General features: G+C 39.1%; 1 protein-coding gene across 1 annotated transcript in view; it reads right to left on the reverse strand.

The window, feature by feature from the left end:
• Nucleotides 1–310: 310 nt before the first annotated feature.
• The window catches only part of ROS1 (ROS proto-oncogene 1, receptor tyrosine kinase), a 74694-nt gene continuing 51844 nt past the window's right edge, over nucleotides 311–23160 (reverse strand). Inside the window, exons 37-44 of the mRNA XM_026845473.1 lie at nucleotides 22654–22816; nucleotides 22313–22377; nucleotides 19518–19647; nucleotides 17899–17996; nucleotides 17079–17282; nucleotides 15832–15966; nucleotides 10417–10580; nucleotides 311–456 (exon numbers count right to left, since the gene is read on the reverse strand). Of these exons, the coding sequence (XP_026701274.1) occupies nucleotides 311–456; nucleotides 10417–10580; nucleotides 15832–15966; nucleotides 17079–17282; nucleotides 17899–17996; nucleotides 19518–19647; nucleotides 22313–22377; nucleotides 22654–22816 (1105 nt within the window). The remainder of the gene's footprint in view (nucleotides 457–10416; nucleotides 10581–15831; nucleotides 15967–17078; nucleotides 17283–17898; nucleotides 17997–19517; nucleotides 19648–22312; nucleotides 22378–22653; nucleotides 22817–23160) is intronic.

Here is a 23160-nt window from a genome sequence, read left to right on the forward strand (position 1 = left end):
GTGTAGATTTCATCAACACCACAATAAAACCACTCATTGTCTGATTGAATTTTATTCCCTTAAACTGTGAAACACCCAAACCATAACATGTAGAAAATCAAAAGATAAGTAATTGTTGTCTTATTCTGCTACACATCATTCAGTACTTCATGATATTTTCTGGTAGTTTTAGTGTTTTAGAAAGTTGCTGGGTTTTTTAAGACATCTCTGTAAGTATGACGATGTGCAGAATATTTTCCTTGGCTTATGTCTTCTTTAGTAGAGCTTTTTTTCTTCTTTACCTCTTTCCTTCAAACACAGGGAACCAGACTTAACTAACTTCAGCAGAATTGTTGCTTTCTTGATCTTCGTTGCCTTCTTTGACTAATACCAAATAATTTAAGCCCTCTTGATTCCTTGTTTCCATTATCACAGCTGAAAGAATACTGTCCGAATCTGCACATGGAACATCACTATCTACATTTAAAAAAACAAGAAAAGACAACAGCACAGTGATATACATGTAGCCTTAGAAAGCAAACAAAATCAGATAGCTGTTGGAGAAAGTTGGTCTAGTGACTAGCTAAAGAAGGACTGGTGATTCAAAAGTATTTTCTGCTATTGCCTGTGTGGATTATAGCTTTAAGCAGATCACTTAGGGAAGGCTGGTCATCACCATTCATACCTCCACAGGCAGCATTACAGTTATGAATACACGACTTGCTTCTTTTGGTCGTAAAGATAGCCTGCATAAAGCCAAAGTGATTTTAATCTGTACCTTCATGTAACCCTGCTAATAATACTGCTAGAGTCCTGTATAATAGGCAGTTTTCTATCTACTAGATCATTATATACTGTCTCTCTAGAGGACTTGTAATATTCTGTCTTTCTAGAAACTTAAACTTGGCAATCCAATGGGTTCTTCCCACTTCTAAAAACTTAATATTTTTTCCCTAATTTGATGTTTTTCACGTATACAGAGTTTCCTGAAATCTATTGCAGGGCATATATCTTTAAAAATGTTAAAATTATTAACTGAAGGCTCAAGTTATAATTGTTGCTATTTTTTGCATTTACTTTTGTAACGTGCCTTCTTTTATTACACTCTCTCCTTATTTTACTTCACAACTGGAAAATTAAGCATGTGACATTCAAGGTTATATGTTCAAAATAATCGCAAGCGTTGTGTTGTTGCACCAGGCAACATACAATTTACTATGCTATAATCACACACACACACACACACCCCCCCAAGCTATGAAGTCAGAAGTCTGTTCCACATGCTAGAGTCCACTAGGAAAGATTAACAGGAAAACTCTGCAGAATAATTTTGATTTTAGAAACCTGTTAGCAAGATGGGGATTGGGGCATAGAGCAAACTGTGGTCACATTCCACAGTGACTGACAGCTACGAAAAATCATTTGATACTCACTTTGTCAGTTCTGGACTATTATGGCAATATTTAGAAATTCAATCCCGAACAAGTCTTTACCAACCAGTACAGCTCTTCTTTGTATTTTGTTTTTGTTTAATAAAGCTTTTAATGGGAGCCCTCAGGCACACTGGAAAATGCTGAGGGCATGTTTGCAGCAAACTCTTAGGAGAGAAACCTTAAAATAAGGACCCAAGTAAAACTGGGTATTTACAGACCAGACATATGCCGGCTGACCTGCCTAAGTATAGAACACTAGAGGAGCATTCAGATTTGTTTCCTGTATAAGTATCTGGAACTGATGAGGTGATGTTTACACAAATGTGAGTATGAGGTCACCGAGATATTTTTACCAGATATATAGATACATTACTAATTCTTTCCCCAACAGGTCTGAAGAACTACAGAATATATAAAATATTATAATCCTTTTTCAGCCTATGTGCCCCTGTGTTTCTCATTATACAGAAAAAGAGCTAAAAAATCAAATACTTTGCCTTGGTTTTACTTTTCGAGCTTTGGGAGCAAAATAAGCAAGAAACACTATTTTTGCAAAATATTCTTATCCTATCCAAAGATAACAGAACAATATAATGTTGATTAATTTCCTCTTGTGCCATGACACATATAAGCTACACGGCCACTTTCACAATGAGATTTTTAACTACAAGTGGTCTTTCCTTCACTGTTGCGTCATGTCTTTATGCAGTGTTCGGCACCTATGAAAGCTTAGCACCATTGTGCTGTACAAGCCAAAAAATCTATGCAAAGATGTCAAGTTATGCAGTACAATGCTTGCCTTTCATGAAATACAGCAAAGCAGGCAAATTTTGCTCACTTAGTTATATGATGGATGGAGACAGAAGATACTGAAAATGCGCAATTGAGGGGAAAAAAATCATTATATGTTCTGAAATTCCCCCAAAAATGTGAGGACTAGAAGCACCACCAATGTCCTAGGATGCCATAAGCCAATGCAGAGAATTCTGAATAATCTTTGGAAGCCCCTTCAAAAATTGCCAAGAATTTGAAGGACGATAGAGGGAAGTTGGGTTGGGGAGGCAGGTCAGTATATTCATGAGATATTCTTTTCTTTTCAGTTTTAACATTGCTAAAATTAGTTGATTGATGTATAGTCAAGCTGGGTTATACGTGAGTAAATGCAGGATAAATCATGTGATGTGATCCCCTCAGATTTCACAAGCAAAGCCTGGCTGAAGCCAAAACACCCCGAGAGGAGGCGTCCAAGGAACACCTTCATGGAATCTGAAGTTGTGCTGGAAAGTCATCTCCAAATGCTTAAACCCTGAAGGGTTGTCTATGCTGTGGGCTGCTGCATAGTGTAGAGTTACCCACGTTTGCTTTAAACCACCTAGCTCAGGGCATGAGACAAGCTAGCTCTGGCAGTCCAGCGCTATGTACAGGCTGAGAAGTACTCTGCCAAGAAGCAGGTTCCCACTGAGCTCTGTGCTCTCTCTCAGGTAGACTGTTTCCAAAAACTAAAATGGCAACTTCAAAGCTCAGCACTGTAGTTGCATAGATACCTGTCTCAGGTCTTCAATGAATGCAGCTTTGACCTTGATGGCACTTTTCCTAGTAGTGGTGTGCTTAAATCACAACATCTGAGCCAGACTGCAGGTAAATCAATTAGAACGCATCTTTCCAGGGGTAGGCAGAAGCTTACTCTAGAGAGCCCCACATTAACTGACACAAGAAACTATGATCGCCTGACTCATACTAACAAGGGATGGAGTTTGCTTGCTTAGCCTCCTCTGAGGAGACAGGTCCCAACCTGATAAAATCGATGCTTCCCCCTTCCCAGTCTCAGCATCTCAGTCGGCCGCTTCCTGCTGCAGGACGGCTGCTTATCCTGCTTCGCGATCCCAGAGTGTCTTTGCCTGCTCGGTAGGCTGTGTGGGCTCATAACATGTTTTGAAGTCCTGCCTGGAAGGGTGCAAATTTTTGTGATGTCTTGATAAGCAGATGGGTTTTTGGATGTTTAAGTTCAGAAGGTGACAACTCTTAAGAAGAAAAAAATGTCAGTAAAAAAGCTGATTGGTAGAGACTGAACAAACTGATCTAGAGATTCTGATCTTCTATTACAGCTAGTTGAAGGCCAGATCCTCAGCTAGCACAAGTTAACAAAGCTCCATAGAAACCAGTGGGATGCCACTGATTTACACCAGCTAAGTAGCCAGCCTAAATTGTTACTAATCCTGGGTAACATAATCCCATATGATGCTTAGCACCTTCAATATGGTAAGGTATTTTGAAGTGCAGCCACATTTGCTTTTTGACATTAATATCCTCCTATTTTTCTCATAAAACACCCTGCCCTTTGTCTCTGCCACACAAAGTATGTGGTAGCAAACAAGCAACTGCCTGACTTACTGGCATGGCTGAAAGACATACCCCACACTGAACACAGTCAAAAGATGCGCTTGATGACATATCTTTGTTAGGGGTGAAAAAGGTGGCTGTTGAACCCTGACTTCTGCACCTCACATATGTTGGTTAGCTCAAGGAGATAGTTCCTGTGTAGGGAGTATTTTCCTGATACCTGCTGGCCACCTGGAGCTGGAGGTGCTGTGTTTCAGTTTCTGCACATTGCCAGTAGGAATATAAATAGAACAAATATATATCCGTTTTAATACTCCACTCTGTATTATATATCAGTGGAGATATATCTGTGTTTCCTGTCTAATGAAGCACATGATCTTGAATGATTTGAGGGTGACTCACTGAGCTTTGCTACTCTGTCAGACGATAAAGGTGCTAAAAGTGAGAATTTTGTTCATCCCACGTTTCCACTGCACTAAACTTCTTGAAGCATTGACTGCCTGTCTTTCTTTTTAATAGATTTTTCAGAGATCTGTGGACTGAAACCTCTGTGTACAAAAAGCTGTCTTGGGAAATACAGATACAAACCTGTTTATTATCTTATTTATTATCACTGATAATATAAGAGCACCAAAAAAGGCCAGTTCCACATTTACTGCAATACAATAAGACTATATAAATAGGAAAGCACCCCCTTCTCTAAGTCACAAAGCAGGATTCATTTTACAAAGTTTTAATTACCCAGATCTTATGTGTCCAATTTAAGCTCCTTGCCTAGGCTGCCTTTACACTCAATGCAGAGAGAAAGGAGAAATTGTGGAGATGCTTATTTCACATCCTTACCTTTACATAATAACATCCTCTGAACTGTCAAGCAGCCTAGAGAGCTAGCATAAGCAAATGCCTAAGTTTTAATTGCTTATCTATACACACATACTACACAAATGTCAGCTCTTAGAATATCAGATCATCCAATTTTATTTTTTTTTTTCCCAGTCCAAGGCAAAGCATTAGCATGACTTTCCTTGCAGTATCATATGGCTCATGTGCGCTCTCTGGAATCAAACAGCATTTGTCTAGGGGACAAATAAGAAATAATCCCTCCACCAAGTCCCCCTTTTCTTGCAGTGTTGTAACCACTCACTGTTTTGGAAGAAGCCTTTTCTCTGACCTTCGCTGGCTTTGGGTCAGCCACTCACTAAGCTAAGTGGGGAAGAGGATTACTGAATTTAAGAAAAATACAAAGGAGACTAGATACAAGGTTTTAAAAATGTCTCTTATCAACACATCTGCTTTAGAGAAGCTTCCGTTTGTCCAAGTGATTACTTTAAGTTCAGAGAGGTGTGCAGAATAGTTTTTAAAAGGCAGCTGGTTTTAGGAAAATAAACTGATGACTTTCACACAGAGAACAGCAAACCAGTACTACTCAGCTTGCAGAGAGGGCAGACATCTAATTAACACTGAAATAGCCGATTCCAGATTTTAATATCAAATCTCCTCAATGCAAAGTTTTGCACAGAGGATTAAAAAAAAAAAAAACAAAAACAAACAAACAAAAACAAGTGACATTTTTAGCAAGTAACTTAATTGCTGGAAAAACTAAATGCACCAAGTGACTGGATTTGGAAAGAAAAATGAGAAAACATTACAAAATTCTAACTGTTTTATCTTCCCACATTTTTCAAGCAGCATCTCCATCTTAGGCATTTAAAAATTATGCTTTTGAGGCCAAATGTGTTTCCTTTCATTCTTTTACCCTGGATTTTCTCAGGTTCCCTTCAACTGCTCTGCATGTCCTCTTGTCAGAAGAGTCACTTCTAGCAGTAAGAACATGGTGTTCTGATACAGATTCTGAGCAATTAGACATTTTTTCCTTATAGGTCCAAAAGAGGTTGTGGAAAGCAGTCCTGATAAGAATAGTCCTCCTGTGTCATAAAGGCAAGGAGCCGCTCCAGCTGCTTAATGCCCAGTTGTCTGATGTCGGCAAAGACGTTTGCCAAAACAAACAGGTGTTTCCATCCGTAAAGGGGCACGCTTGGGACCTGAAAAAATATAGTGCTGTCTTGTATGTGTAAATGTAAAAAGTTATGTCTGAAAATAGATGGACTGGATATTTTTACAGCAATGCAGGGCCATCCTGTTAGCAAGCTGATTCATGACATTTCATTTGCACTTCTTGAAGCTGGAGGAAGAGCCTATCTTTCAGCAATGAATGGGGACTCTGGTGACGGGACCTCTGTTCAGTCAATTCCCATTGGATTCAAAACCCACTGGTGTCTCAGTCTTCCAGTTGAATAGTGCTTCCTTGACTCAAAAACATGTTAACGCTACTTAATGCCCATAACCAGTGTCCTGGGAAAGTCTGTGAGGGCAAGAAGGAAAAACTCTGAACTGATAGACCCATTCCTTATCCAGAGTTTGCTTCCCTCCCTTCCAAAGCAGCAGTGCCAGGAGCTGCTGGTATTGCTCAGGCATATTTATTGCCACTTGATGTCTGCTTTAGAAGTGTAGCTCTGGCAATAGTGAATCCAGTGTCCCCTTTGCCATGCCCATGTTATCCTGTTAGCATGCTGTCCAGACCACTAACATACTGCCTGTATTAGTTTACCCACACTTGCAATCTGTGTGTCATACTGCACTGGCATTATTGTTGAGAAAAAACCTAACGTTTTCCATCTCTCCCACCTATGAAATAGCACCAACAGTGTGTATGGACCTGCTAAAGTTGTGACTACTGACAAGTAGGTAAGGCTCAACAGAATTTGGAAGATGTATGATTCCACACAGGGCTAAGTATCATAGTTATTTTGAGGCCTGTCATTTCATTTTGCTTGACATTTGGCTCTTTCTTTTGGAAGCAATTCTCCTGGTGAGAGCAAGCATTTCTTGGCGGGAGGCTCATGACAGGAGTTTCATTACACACAAAGGCCAATGACCGCATAACTTTTTTGGAAAATGTTGTCCAGGACAATCCATCATGGAACAGTCTTTTGGATTATTTATTTCGGCTGTATTCTTTCTACTACTACAACAAACACAAGAAGTAGTTCACTTAGTCCCAGCTAAAAATGAATACAAATTTATAAAATAGCTTGCTTATTATACAGTGTTTTATAAATCACAGAGTGAAATGTATTCCATGCCCTGAACTGTTTATGACAGGGACATAATGGAACACGCATTTTGGTCTGGAAGATTGACTAGAACACAAATTGCTGGTTCTTGCTTAGATCAATCGCACTTCTGGATTGAAGTCTGCTGCACAAGATTCACTCTGCAGACAGAAAAACTGTTGAATTAATTTAAGGCTGGAGAGCTACAGAAAACTGACATATATGTATCCCTGATCAGATAATCCAGCAACATTAAGACATCACCAGGACTCTAGGCCTTCAGTCAAGTACTCAGCATAATATTTTAATGAACTTTTAAAGACTGTCCTTGGGGAAAGAGGGACGTAAGAGGTGAACTATGAATATATGGGGAAATAAGTATGTGTGTTATAGAGGCATATAAGAGTTTATCAATAATTTAGTGTCTTAAAACACATTTAAATGAAAGAATGATATGTGGATGAATAAAATTCAAGAGACGCTGTTTCCTGATGGGCATTATCCGTTTGAAAATCACCAAGTGAGCCAGAGGAGAAGTTAAGGAGTAGTTTTGAGCACTGAAGCATGAAAACATTGAATAGAATCATGAAAAGAGTTGGTTTGTCTTCCCATCCCAATGCAGATCTAGTAGTGGGTCTGTGGCAACAATAGCTGAGCAGACCTTATGGAAAGGGAAGAATGGTGGAAAGCCACAAGAGGGAACAGGGCATCTGGTGGGGAGAGGCTAAGGGAGAGAGCGTGCTGAGCAAAACAGGCTGGCTCTGAGAGCTATTGTCAAAGCTCTGCCTGTATTGAATTGCCTTGCTTACAATAGAGCTAGATTTTACCAACTAGGTTATTATGAACAGGCTTAATGGAGTGTGATTTAAAAAGTGACCACTGCCAACAGATTTCCTAAATAAAACATATATTATGGTGTACCACTATGATTAAGACTACCCTAAAAGTCCATTATACAACCACATTTTCTGTGTTAAAATATTTTTTCAAATTTTAACCATTCAAAGTGAAACTTTTCATGGAAGCTTCAATCCATATTTTCCATTCCAAGAACTTGGCCATTTCTAAGAATGCTATTCTTGCCCCTCACAAACAAAGTAATGGCTTTTTCTCTGTGACCTCTGCTGTGTGACAGAACCTGAAATTTTGGCAATATAATTTTTTTTACATTAAGAATATATATTTGTCATCCCAGTGAAAGTAATGATTTGCCTAGATTGAACAAGGTAACAGCAGGGGAAAAGCCATACTTAGCTGGCACATGTTAAGCACTGAAACTGAAGTCCTTGAATGTTATATCTGTGCCAGACCTGCTCCACCAAAAGGATGACCCCTATATTCCAGCCTCTTTCCCTAGCTCCAAACAGCAGAAGGGCATCCTCATATTTAAGTCTCAGTTCTGCTAAAGATTTTAACAGATATTGATGTAATGCCACAAGAATTTATTAACTGCCTTAGTTTTCATGTCTCTCTTGCTCGTGGAGTTAGGGAACAGAGAACAAAGATGTCTGAGCTAAGAAACCACACTAGTTCAGGAGTAGATGCAAGCAGTTGAATCAGAACAGCCCTCTATCCAGTGGATGTTGTGTTCCTGTAGCCACCTGAAAATTAAACATCTAGTCCGAGATGCAGTATCCATGTTAACTATGGCAAGTCACCTAGATTCCAGCCATCATCAGTGGAGAGAAAGGCAAAAGGTGAGCCTTTTTGTGCTATGATACACACCTAAAACATTGGAGTTGTCACTCTCTGGACATATTTGTTTCTGCTTCTGACTACAGAGATATCTAGAAGAGTATCTTAGATGAGACTCCTAGCTTCTATACAGCTGCATGTAGGTGAGATAAAGTCCATCCAAAATGTAATGCCTATTAGCTTGGGCATAGTGACTAATTAGTTGGCTGTACTCCTTTCCTGAGCTAATGCCAGGCTTAGATTTGTGCCAGATTAAGTATCTCTTTCCTGAACTCCACTATTCAGAGCAAAGATGCCCTTAAAGAAACTAGGAAATGACACTACATGCAAATACACAAAGCTTTTCATTATAGAATAAGGGTGCAAAATCATCTATTAAAAATCATGAAATGGGAGGTTATCAGTGCTGTCTTAGTTTGGATCTATCTTGTCTTGATAAAAGTCTTTAGTCTTGTCATGACATATAAACATGTCATGCACAGACTGGATCTGACAGAAAGAAATCACGATGGGGATAAGCTGACATTTGTAAAGCTACACCAAATTATAAAGATTAGCAAAATATCAAGTAGACTCTCATTAACTGAGCATTGGACAATGCCAGTGAAGTGAATATAGGTAGAGTCCTGCAGAAAAATGACTATGTTGTTGAGTTCTGCATCATGCCTGGAATGGATCATTAAGTTTTTAGGAAATCACAAGATATGGATGTATCAAAACTGTTTATGAAGCAGGATGAGTTCCTAGGTCAATAATATTTCATGAAGGGAAAAAAAAAAAAAGCATGAAACAAAATAAAGCCTTTAGACATTTTAGAAACAACTAGGTTTTGGTTTTTTAGAATGGAAAGTAATTCTTTTAACAGGAAATATTTTTCAGTAGAAAACCATAGAATGCAAACAGGTTAAACTAAAAAAACAAAACAAACAAACAACAAAAAAAAAACCACACCAAAACCAAACACATCCTGTGAAATAAAAGTGAAATATTTCAAATTATAAAAATTTTCTTTTTACAGATTTTCAGATCATGTTGTTTACTAAGACTTCACTATTTCCCAAGATTTAGCCAGCCAGGAATTACTACAGAATGTGAAAAGTTTCTTGTTCTGGCCCAGTCAGGATGTTCATTTCCATGTTTAGATGATTTGAATCACAGTTACACAAACAATTTCAAATTTAGCATCAGCCTTTTTTTAAATTCCTATCTTCACAACCTTAACAATGTTCTTAGATAATTGAACTTTGTTGTGTTCTATGTCTTAAGTATATCTTCCCTAATATCACCTAGCTTTATTCTTTCACAATGTGCAGAGCACAGGTGTGATGTTACTCCTGGCTTAGCTATCACAGCTCAGGCTAGGATAAAGGCTGCCTTACTTAGGCATCTAATTTATGCCTCACTTTCAGGCAACTATGGAATCAGTATTCCTAAAGGAAGTGCCTAACTGCCATGTTTAGCTGATAGAGAGGGAGTAGGTGCCTTTGAAATTGGAACAGATTTCTACCCAGAAGCCTTCTAAAGCTCTCCTGGCTGTACAAGGAACTTAAGCATTTACTTTAGCAGAACAGGGTCATGAAGTATCAAAAATTTAGAGGCAATCTGGATGCCTCTGTGAGGCAGGCTCAGTTGCAACCTCATAAGGGTCTTTTGCTTTGTAATTTTATATGTGCTTTACCAAATGCATCATACCTAATGAATATTTACAAGTTCGTTACAGGAGAGGTTAATCTGCCATTTCCATTTTATAGGCAGATAATTTGAGGCAGTGACAAATGCAATGAAAAGAACTGCTGAATCCCACTTTGTTCATGGGGAAGAGGCCATGGGGACAGCAGGTGCTGGCCCAGACTCACCTTCAAAAGCTTGGTTGATGACTCCAGTTACTGCCTCTTTCTCTGCAAGATAGTGGATAAAGGACAGTGGAGAGTCTCTTATCTCTTGCAGTTTGTCCTGGATATAAGAAAAAGTAGGTCTGTTGTGAGGTTCTTGGTTCCAGCATCTTGTCATTAAATCACATCTGGAAAAAAAAATGTTAAAATGCAAACATTAAAGATAATAGAATCATTTGTCTCAACACTTACCATTAAATCATCTGAGAAACAAGTTTGGCTTAGATTTTCAGCTTCCAAAAACTTTGTATGTGGTACAAAGATTATCATCAGCTACTGAGGGAAGGAAAAGCAGAATAAAAATCAGGTGTCAAGAATAATCACTATGAATGCTTTTAATTTTTCAGAAATGGGTATTTTTGAGATTGGGAGTGGCTAAAACATTAATAAAAAAAAAAAAAAAAAAAAGACACATTTGCCATTAATATCTTCTCTCACCAAGGAAGTCACCACTACTTTCTAAGAAAGCAAACAAAGAAGTAATTTTCTCAGAAAAAAAAAAAAAAAAAGTATGTCTAAAACCAGAAATGAACCTGAAGCTATCAGTTTATTTAATTCTCCTTCAACTCACACTACCTCACTACCTCAAATTTAGGGGAAGTTCAAGGCAAAGCCTCCAGCACAGAGGGTGTTAATTTAGACTTTTGCCTCCAGATCAAAACAAATAGGAGTAAGTTTTCCCATCAAAGGCAAAAATGGTATGAGTTTCCTCTGAGTGCAGGGGTCCTAGCCCACCTTGCACAGCACTATCTGTACCAATCAGTGGAAAACTGCCCCTCCCATTTGTCTAAAGGACAGGGACAATTTATATTGCTTATTCAAGGTGAGCCCAGGCTACACAAAACAAAATCCTACAAAAGCCAGGGGGAGCCAGGCTGTAAAACAAAACGGTCAGCACCTGGACATGCTAAGTGTTGGGAGTGGAGAGAGGTTTTAGAGTCTCAAAACCAGAGAGCAGCGTTTGAGCAGCCCATGAAAGGTTGGTTCAGGAAGCTGTTACTGGAATGTGGAGTATTCACCTCTAAGCCCTAAGTTCAAATCCTCCCCTGACAAACAGCCTCCCAGACCTGCTGCTATGTGATACCAGGCATTACTGAGTTATGTGAAATGAATTGGCTTGCTCAGATCCTTGCTTATCCATCTTAAAAAGGAGACTGCTGTCCTTCATCACAATTGGGTATTTTACAAAACCCTCAGTGACAGGTGGGAGAAATCTCTTGACTTCTGATTTTTCAATGACATTTTTCATTAAAATATTGATGTTTCAGAATCACTTTTCATCAATTTGTGTCATGTGGTTGTGGAGATGGACAGAGTGATCCCATTTTTTTTCAAAAGGATCCAGTGAAATCCTGAAAATCCATTTTAAGAATCTAAAAAGTGGTAGTAACTTCCTAAGGCTCTAAATCACTTCATCTGCTTACTTTCAGGTGTACTGGTTATTGATGACACTGAAAATATAGATGGAAAAGTACTGAACAGGACTCAAAATGAGGTGAAATAACTAGTTTTCCTTCTGCTGCCAGCAAAGTGTCTGTCTCATTGAATTCAAAAGCCAGTCTTGGATGCTGGAAGCCAAACAATCTGCTTTCTGCAAGCTGGTTGGTAGGATATCCAAGGAAAAAAACCATGAGTTGAGATGCTGTGCTCCACCAGGTTAGCACATGGGCTCTCATGAGCAGAGCTTTGTGCAAGATGTAGCAATGAAGAGTCGACTGAGTACAATGCTTTTCTTACAGAAAGGAAGAAGCAGACAGTCCTAAGCCAACAGAGAGAGAAATAAACAGGAAATGATACATAAATCATAGACACATCGAACAATTTGGGATGGAAAGAAATTTCAAAGGTCATCTAGTCCAACCTTCCTGCCATGGGCAGGGATATCTTTCACTAAGTCAAGCTGCTCAAAGCCCCATCCGACCTGGCCTTCCAGGGGTGGGGTATCCACAACCTGTCTGGGCAACCTGTTCCAGCATCTCACCATCCTGATTGTAAAAAATTTCTTCCTCTTTTCATTTATGAAACGAGAACATGACAAATATGGCATCTGAATATTTTTATATTCCTAAAACCAATCTCTATCTATCTAAATAACTAATTATTCACTAGACAATCTGCTTTATAAAGCTGTTCAGTTTTGTTATTGAGTGGGGACATCATTACTACCAAAACATTCAGAACTGTAATGTTCTCATTTTAATTATAGTCTATATTCTTATTTCCTAATTCAAATTACTTATTGGTTGGCTTAAAATATTAATACCAGAAGAACTGATATTGTTCACAAAGAATTTAATTTAGATAGGTTTTAGATTTCTAACAACACAAACTTTCATGCTGTCTCAGAATGTACCTACAAATTTTGCATGGAGAGCTATCTGTGACATGATATTTAGCTTTCAAGGCATGTTGTGACATCTAAAGTTTTAGGTCACATGGCATAAACTTTCACTAGCCCAGAAATGCATCAGCCTGAGACCAGTCAAGAGGGTGAAATCCAGGTTAATATGCCAAGATGTACATGAATGACAGTTTGAGCACATTCCTATATTTTCTGGGGAGCCAAACATGGGCTATCATATAGTGCATCACTTCAGTATGAGGAATAGACTCAGAGGATTCCCCTACTTTATGGGGAAAGACTTTCAAGAAGAAATGAAAAAATAACAGATTTGAACACAACATCAGCTAAAGGTTTATGTTAGATTTAAGAACTAGAGTGTACACCTAGAGGTACACCTACACACCTATGCTTCAAAACTATGTCTTATATGTGTAGGACAACTGGCAGCCATAGGTCCAATAGAGCTGCATACATGGGGCAAATAAGAATTCTAGAGTCCGGAAAACTAAATAACTAATATTCAGTACGTAACATTGGAGGCTGAAAGTGAACAATTCCTGAAACGCACTTTAGTGCACAGAAGCTACAGGACTTTACCAATTTCCTCTCACATGATATGGAAAATATAATTGATGTGGAGATTTTCTTAAAAAAAAAGATAAAATTTGCTGGGATGGAGAAGAGCCCCTGCCTTCATCTGATGCATTCTGAGCAGGCCCTTCTTTTCTCCCACCCTCCAAATCCCTTCAGGGGGCATTCCCAGAGCCAAATAGCAAAAGTTCTTAGTTACCAAAGTTTCTTCATCAAACTGTTGTGTAACTTTATGTGGGAGTGAGCATTTGGTGGAACTGCAGCTTCAAGTCAGCAAGTGTCAAGTGGCACACTTGTACAAATTCTCTTGACTAATCCACAGCCTTTGAGGATCTATGTTAAATTATCTCAGTTCAGTCTAAACCTTGGCATGCTCTTGTGTGCAAGCCTTACATTCAGGTAGATGTGCCAGGTGTGGATCTCGGACTGCAAAAGTAGTGCCATTCATACATCTAATTCATATTTCAATAAATGTGGCTCATAGATCTCCAAGCCTCTTTTCCAATTCATTACCAAGTTGAACCTATCTACACTTCTTTGGGAGAAAGCAGATTACTCCCCGGATAGTGTCTTGTGGAGGCGAGGGGGAGAATTTCTCACCCCTGCTGAAAAAAAAAACCAACCCCACTTCCTCAGTGCTTTTACACCCCAAGGTTTTTGTAGCAGCCCTACTTGTCCTTGCAGTGTAAGCCTACCACAGATTCCTAAACACTTCTCAGCTGAAGTAGTTTGGCCTTTGAACTCTCTTCCTATCAGTGATGGTTTGTTTTGTCAAATGACAATGAGCAAGCCAAAGCACCGAGGAGACTATTACTGACTGCTGATGTCCTGATACAGGTTCAAAACCACAAGGAAGGAAGCAGGAATGTCAAGAATTCCAGCATGCCATTAATGATCTAAAAAAGTAGCAAAAAGGTATTTAGCTACTGACAGAAGCTGCATGCAGGTGCTGAGTGTTCACCAAATGAGATAAAAGATGGTGTAAGAGTCTAAGAGCTCATTCAGTCCCTTGGCTTTCAAAAGCTATGTTACTGCTATTAGGCCCTGATCCTACAAGTTACAGCAGGCAGACCAACGTTTAAGCCCTACCTGCTATGCTAAATTTAAGATCTGGGATCTTAAAAATTACTTCAAGCAGTTTTCTTCATTCTTCTGGAGATCTGGTCACTCGCTTTAAAGGCAATTTATGAGCCTTTGAGTTTGAATATCAAATTAGCACATGGATATACATTACCTCCTATGCTTTTTTATTCACAAAACAGCTGTCAGGAATTTTTCTGAGGAAACATTTTTCAGCAGAAAATATTGGAACTGAAATTGCTTTGGGTTTTCAATTGTTCTGTGACCTCCAGTTTTCACTCTATTCTTAAAATAAAATCCTGATCTCTTCAGTTTAAGTTCCTCCAAGTGCTAAAGTTTAAAGTTGGTGGGGTTTTTTTGTAGCTAATATGGTGTTTCAGCTATACGTACATAATGATAAATAATCGCTCTGAAACTCAGCATGGTAACTGATGTGAGACCTATCACAGAGATCTGGACTTGTCAACCACAGAATTTTTCTCAAGACATTTCCTCAGCCCCAGGAGTAAGAATTGTGCACTTTAAGTAGCCTGTCCTTCTATTTGCAGGACCAACTGTCAAGTACATTGTTGTGACTGCTTATGCAGAGTGGGTGATATAGGAATTGAGACATGAAATTAGACAATACTGAGTGATCATTGGGCTCAAGTTCAGCTTCCACCTGTGTATATCTCTGCCCAGTATTGGTTTGGTCCACTACATGTATTCATTTTATTCTTTCAATTTCAAGAATTTTGCAATTAAATCTGAATTCTGTGCTCAGGAGACAAATGGATATTGAAAGCTTTGTTTATCCAACTCAGCTAAAGACTACCCAGAAGTGCAGACCCCTTTTGCTCTACTGCTTCAACTTTTCTTATTGGCTTTTGAAAGAGCTATATCTGCAAAGAGAGCATGGTTTATTTTCCACATATGTTATAACATTAGCCTAGTTCCTGCAGCTACCATCGAGAAAGTCAGTTATATCTGCTATCCCAGGCATATGGTGTACAGGGACCAGTAAATTCTTTTTTAAAGCCATCTTAACTTTTAACCAATTCCACCATCAGGAACTCTCAGCCTGTTATTACATGACTACCAGATTCATGGCCAAGACTGACTCTATATAGTCTCTGAAATCCTGTTTAAAAGACCAATACCCACCATTCAGCTTCAATACTCAAGTTCTTACTCACAGGCCACACTTACTGGATGAATTAATAGTGGCTGGCAGCTAAAAGTGTTACCTGTTTTATCTGAAAAAAATAATGGAGGATGTTGAACTCTGCATGGGCATAAGTAACATTCAAAATTATGGCCACCTGGCAATAAGCCTCTTGCTTCTTATAAATATTATCAACAACATTTAAACAACATTAACTTACAGATCATCAGGACAATTGCTTGGCAATTCCAGCCTTCCTCCTGATAGTACATGGTGTAAAACTTCTGTATTGGAGAATCCTGGATATGGTTGTTGACCCAAAGTTAATGTCTCCCATACTATGACTCCAAAAGCCCTAAGAAACACCAACAAAAAATTTTAATTACCACAGTCATCATAAAAAATCTCCCTATCATCAGCTAAAATGTCTCTAACCTAAGATTAAGACTCAGTTAGCAAAACTAGGAGTAAAAAATTTTAATTTTTTATTAAATAATTCTTATGTCCTTAAAACAGCCTCTTGAATAGCTAAAAGAAATGCATAGAACTGACACTTTCGTAGACTCACTGAGATACAGTTTAGAAGACACTAAGTGCCACAGCTTCCCTGGGCAACACTGTTTGAGCATGTCCTCACTTAAACAAGTGTTTAGAAATCTCTAGAGGTGTCGTTGGAAATGGTGAGAGACAAGTTCCCCTAAGCACCACTCACAAAGCAATCAGCACCTCATTTGGTTTGGCACAGAGCACTAAATTACTTGCTTAGATAAATGTAAGAGTGGCAGTCAAATGGATGGGCTGTGGGCTGAGGATTTGGACAAGATTGGTGAGCTATAGCCCACCATGAATACCTATGGCTACAGAAACCTAAACTTGTGTGAATCTCAAGTTTAATGGATCTGCAGCTTCACCATAAAACTCACACAAAGACACACTTTAAGCAAACCTCCATAACAAAGTACTGTGACCTTCCACTGAGGATGCTGATAAATTTGGACTTCAAAATAAAGTCACCAGAAGAGGGTGATACAGTAAGGGGAAGTATTTGGCTGCAGGAAGTAAATGCCAATTAACCTAATGGAAACCAAAATGGAACAGTATGCAAGTAGTCAATTCACTGCCCAATCAAGCAAAAACCACACTGTGGCCCTAGTACAAAATTATTTGATTGAGTGACACTAGTTCTTTTCAGACAGAATCCAAAGCTAGAGCTCAAAGCATTAAGAATAAGCGTTATTCTTAATATAATATTCTTAATAAAAGCATTAAATATATCCATGCAGGTACTGTCATGGTGCCAAACTATTCATTAACTCATTAAATGTCACTTAGAGGGAAATCTGTCTTAGCCTAAAAATTATTAGAGATGTCAGTATGCAACTTTATCATTCCCCCTGTAAACCAATATTTTCTTGCTGTGGGATTTAGTATGATCATTCCCACAGCTGTGTGGCTGCTCTAACTCACCAGACATCAGAGCGATTTGTAAAGACACCATCAATAAGGCTTTCAGGAGCCATCCATCTGACAGGGAGTAGGCCTTCTCCTCTTTTCCTGTAATAATCATTTTTATAGATATCTCTGGCAAGTCCAAAATCACCAATCTTTACTACCCGGGAAGAGCTCTCATATTCCTTCTCAGACACAAGGCAGTTGCGAGCAGCCAGGTCCCTGATTTGTAAGGCAGAAACAAGAAGATGGCATTAGCATTGTAGAATAACTCAGGTCAGAAGGGGCCTCTGGAAATCATGTGGTTTACCCTCTCTTTAGAGCAGCGCCAACCTCGAGGTCGGATCAAGTGGCTTAGGGCTCCATCAGGTTAAGTTTTGCATGTCTTCAAGACTGGACATAACACAGGCTCCCTGGACAACCTGTTCCAGTGATTGATCCTGCACAATGTGAATAATATTCTCTAATTTCCCTTGTAACTTGTGCCTGTTGCTTCTCATTTTTAACCTGCACAGTTCTGAGAAGAGTTTGGCTCCGTGTCCTCTATAGCTACCCATTAGGCAGATGAAGACAGTAAATGTTACTGTTTGTTGCACAGGATATGATTCTTGCCTAGGGTGCAGTGATTCCTGGATTCAGGTCTTAGAGCAGACAGACCACCATTTTGTGAGAGAATTGTAGGTGATTTCAGCAGAAAAGCATAACATTAAATTTTACTCCAGTGCTCTCAACTTCCCTGTTCCATTCTGACATCTTTCTAGGCATTTTTTCCCTGGTAAGATAATTAGTCCCAATATTGTGAGTAAACCTTGGAAGAATAAGGAAATAAGTTCTGTACCTGTGTATAAAATGCATTTTCTCTAAATAGACACAGCCTTTGCAAATATCCATACATATATCCAAGAGGTCAGTCACTGTCAGTAAGGGACTCTGGAGCTACAAGAAACAAAGACAGAAGTTAGACACATCTTCCAACTTTACAAACTCAGAATGACAACCTCCCTCTGTAGGTTGGTATTGCTTCCTCACTTGAAATGTGTAGGATTTTTCCAAAACATGCAAAGCACAGGTTCAAAACCTCTGTATGCCAATAGAGTGAATGTCAATCACCAGCAGGGTAAACTGCCAAATCACTGCACTGCAAGGCAGGTGAACACATCCTGGTCTTTCATTTGGGGCGAAGAATATCTTGGGACTTTCAGAATTGTTTCTTCACTATAGTGGAAGAAATGGGACCCTGAGAATTTCCTCCCCCTACCAGATCAGGTTTGCTTGCTGCTCTGTTAATCAGTTTAATGTCTTATGCTAGTAGAATACATGTATACACATTTCAATAGAATTCAATACTGAGTGTGGATTTGATCTGATCATGTAAATGAACTAGATAATTGCTATAATGCTATAAAATTTCAGTGTTGAGCACTTTTGTCCTACAATCCTACCATCCATATTCTTAATCTGCATGCTAACTGTGGTGTGGCAGGTGCACCCGCTCAATGCAAACAGAGCTTCTTGGCTGCTGAAGTGTAGCGGCTCCTGACGGCCTTTGCTATTGGGGCTGCACGGTAGTTGGGGCCTTTGGCCCATGGGAGCCGCCGTTGACCGCAGGTCAGATTTGGCCCGGGTATAAATGGAGTCCCTGGGGAGCCACTGGAGCTCATCCCCTGGAGCAGCACACTACGGTCGAGGACTCTCCCCTTGGGTCAGGACGCTGCCCAAGGAAACTCCTCGAGGGGCCCTGGGTCGGGACGCTGCCCTGAGCACTTGTCAGGTGAGTGATAAAGCGTTTTGGGTTGCCATTAAACCTTAGGGAGTGGGGCTTTGTTCTGCGTTCTGGGTTGTCATTAAACCCTACTGAGTTCTCTGTTCTTCATTTTGGGTTGTCATTAAACCCTAGGAAGTTCTGTTCTCCTCTCACAGACATTCAGATCTGTAGTTTGCGGATGGCTGGTTAATTGTGTTAATAATTTTTAATTTTTGGTGGTTGCTTGTTTATTTGAGAGCATCTGTAACATATAGAAAAAATACTTAAAAACATTTATTCTTTATTATTTTCTCCTCTTTCCTTCTAAAGAATATGAGGATACAGGCACAGGAACAGTATCTTATATGCCTGGACTATGCCTAGCACACTAAGGATATTGCTGCTATTCAAAGACAAAAAAAATCCTTTGAGGCCTAATAGACCAGATACACGACCACCATTGCTTGTGATCGCTTTTCATGACTGAAAACACAATTTTGGTCAGTGATTTAATGATATTCAAACTTCTTCACAGCAACACTAATTGCAAGGTCAGCACTCAACACTGAGGTCCCAGGGCATTAAGGAAAAGCCACGTCAGACCTTGCAGATACAGAAACAGCTGAACACCAGCATGTCCTTTGAGAAAGGGGAAAACAGAAATTATGGGCAGTTACAGGTTAAAAATCTAAGCTTTGTGGTCTTTACCCTACCTTTTGCTTTCTGGCTCCTCGTAAATAGCTAAGTAGATCTCCTCCTTCCATCAGCTCCAGTATAAGGTATTGAGGTTCATTTAACAGGCACACGCCAAGTAACTTCAGAATGTGGGGGTGATCAAATTTACTGAAGAGAAGGAAATGACTGTAAGATTACATATGACAAATCCAGCTAGTTGATAGCTGATAAAGTGCATATAGCTGCAAGCAATGAATGAACAGTTTGGCCTTTACAATCCTGCCTCTACCAACAACATGATTTAGTAATTTACAGTGCCTGGATTTGCTCAGTCATGGGGACAGGACAGGGACATCCTTTCAAAACACAGGCTTACACTGCACTTTGATGGGTACTCTAATGCCTACATGCGTATTAAAAGCACACTTCATCATATTTCCAGGAAGCAAAGAATATTAGCCAAATGGCAATCCCATCTAGGAATAACATGAATTGCCACCTGTACATTAAAGCTATCTACAGTATTTTAATAGAGTGCTTTTACTAATATATTCACACTAGAACTGCTGATTCAGAGAAATGCACAAGAAAAGGTAAAAGCAAACAGTGCAAAATATTATTTTCACAATTCAGAGGAGAACTGTTACAGTATATTTTCAAAAGAAACAAAACATGCATGAGGAATACTTGCAGATACACTAGTAATTGCTTGTGTGTGTCCAAAAGGACTGGGAGTACAACAGAGCAATCAGCACTCTCAGATCTAGCACTTTTCAAAGAATGAAGAATATTTGCTGCCTCTGTCAATGCCTGTGTTTTTACAATCACATTTCTTGTGTTAGAAATTGGTTTTCTATCCACACTGCTGTGTGAAAGGACTTGCACCATCAGTCAGAGAAACTTGACTCTACTGGGGGAACCGGTGGTGTCCAAACTGCTGTCAAATGCACCAGTGTAAACAAACAAATGAAATGGAGGGACATTTTCTTTCTAACCTCTTTCAATTCACATAATCTTAGGTGTGGGCAAAGACTCTAGCAAAAAGTGTGATTTTCAATTTGACAGTTCCCCCCCTCCGGCCCTAGCACATACCTCTCAGTCAAACAAACCTTGGCACTCTCAAAAACAAAAAGAGGGGAAGGAGCACCTGGCACTTTCCTTAAAGCTCATACGGCCCTTTCTCCACTGAACTGTCATTCCTGACTTCCTAAGTGATGGGATACACCCAAGAATTTGCTCCATATATATATATATATATATATATACACACATATACAAATGACTCACCAATAACCAATATCAAATGACTTTTCAAAATACAGACAATTCCATTTCCCCATTGCTGCATAGCAATAATAGAAGAAACAAATAGTCCTCACTTAACTGGGACAGTACACATAACAGTACAATCCTTTCCAAAAAGGCAAGCAAAATAAAAGTTGCATTCAAATATCTAACATTAAGGTTTGTAAATAATCAGGTCGTCTTATTTTCCCTTTCTGTCCTTGGTTTCATTTATGAGACCTTACAGGTGAACATCAAGAAAAATCATTAAGCCCTTCATGAGGGACCTAAATCATTCATTTTTCACATTTAAAAAAAAGAGAAAGATTTAAAGCATATAAAACATACTAGTTTGTTTTTTTTTTTAATTATTGTTTAATGACTACTGGTAATATATAATATTTAATCTTTTCCATTATCTTTATTTCTGTGTCTCATTGTACTGGTATATATACGGGCCCACATGAGTGTTTATATTTAAATGTAATAATTTACAATTATATCGTTTTCCAGGATTTCTGGTTTTGGATTTTTAGCTGCAACAAGAAAGCAGAATTGGGGAAACTTCTGAGACTTTATTTATGGATACATATAATTTTCATACTAAACAGAAAAGAGACCTTAACTGGGTTTATGACTGCTAGGTAGACTGAAGCTAAATTGTAGGAAGTTTAACACAACACTTACTCTTAGTCATTAATTTACACTTTAATGACATGGTTCCATTTTGGTTTTCACAAGCCTCTTACCTCACTCAATGTACAGTGTGTAGAAAAAGGCAAAAAAAGAAAGATATTTTCTTTAAAATTTGTAAACACAAAAAGAATTCTGTGAAAACCAATTTTAAATTTAATAACACTCAGTTTCCTATTCAGGATATAAAATCATTCGTTTCTCAAAAGATTCTTCTGATTCTGCACTCATGAAATAGGTCAGAGAAGTGCAGAAGCACATCTGAAAACTAAACCACATTCTCAGTCTTATATTACCAGCTGAAAACTTCAGCTGAACTTCTACTTGTTTCTGTGGAGACTGGAAAACCAGATTTCTAGCTGACACACAGACCTTTCTATGTGAAATTCTCACACTGGTGACACATGTATTATTCTCCTAAGTTTACCTCAATAGTAGAGGTATGTGGCAGCCTCTAGTGGTAAGTATGCACAATTTCCACAGTAAGCTGAAACTTCAAGGCATCAGCTGGTTTTGATATGTTTATTTTGGTAAAATGGGAATGTTGCCCAGTTGCGTTTAACAACCAACTTAGTTTTAAGGGAGCAAAGATACATCACTCCAAACCCTAATAAATCCATAATATGAGCATACTGAATTGGCAGTCTATGTCTTAAATTTTGCTGATCAGTTTTATAGCTTTATTTTCATGAGACTCATCCACAGTGTTTTATTTTTCTAGCAGAAACAGGAGAACACCCCAAAAATGCCACAGTAATTTGTTTAGAGGAAATCATTGCTTTCATTCCTCTTGAAGGCCACCACCCTCACATGATGCTGGCTTATGAAGGTTCCCCAGTGGCAAAACTGTCCCTACCTCATTAAGTGTGCCTCCTTCAAGAATTCACTCTTCTCGTGGTCTGTAGCACCCTTCTTCAAAGTCTACTCAACAGAAAGCAAAAGTGTAATAACATTTGGTTCACCACTACTGTTATCACATAGTTCTCAAGTAAAGCAATCAGGCACAGACATGGCCATAAATGCACATTATTTTCCTGCAATCATTACAAGGATATGGGCTCAGCTTTAAGTTACTTGCAAGAAATACTACCAAAAAATACCCAAATCTGTCAACACCTCTTTCTGTAGTATAAACTCTGAGTCAAATCTCTCTGCCCATCCCATTCTGTTGGCAGAGAAATACACAACTGTGATTACCTTGACTGCTACTTTGGATTCTCCACTTCCATCTGCCAGGATATCTGCTGCAGTCCCTTCGTACACCTCTCCAAATGCTCCACTTCCTAACAATTTATGTAAATTCAGTTTATCCCGAGGGAAAGTTGGCAATGATTCGATCTCTGCTTGAGAAGGAAGAGTGCTACAAAACAGCAATACTAGTCACTTCTTCATACCTAAGAATGTTTGAAATGTTATTTAAATTCTTCCTCAAATGAATCTGTCATGTCTCATCAGATACATTTAAGGGGAGCTCAGGTGAAGCCTGGATGTCTTGAAAGCTATTGGAAAACACCAGGTCTTCTTCCCTCCCCGTGCACTTTGTTTCTTGCCAGTGTGAACGTGCAGGGTGGGCTAGGGGCAATCCAGGACAGGGTGCATGCCAGGTAGCCAACAGGGCAGGGCATACTTCAGAGCAAACCTGCCCTGCAGTGCAGATGCAGCCCTTAACTCCACCTTGAGGTATCAGGGATGAGTGTACTGGTG

The sequence above is a fragment of the Athene cunicularia genome (assembly GCF_003259725.1).
Source record: "Athene cunicularia isolate RWA chromosome 3 unlocalized genomic scaffold, athCun1 chr3_part1, whole genome shotgun sequence".
Classification (NCBI taxonomy): domain Eukaryota; kingdom Metazoa; phylum Chordata; class Aves; order Strigiformes; family Strigidae; genus Athene; species Athene cunicularia.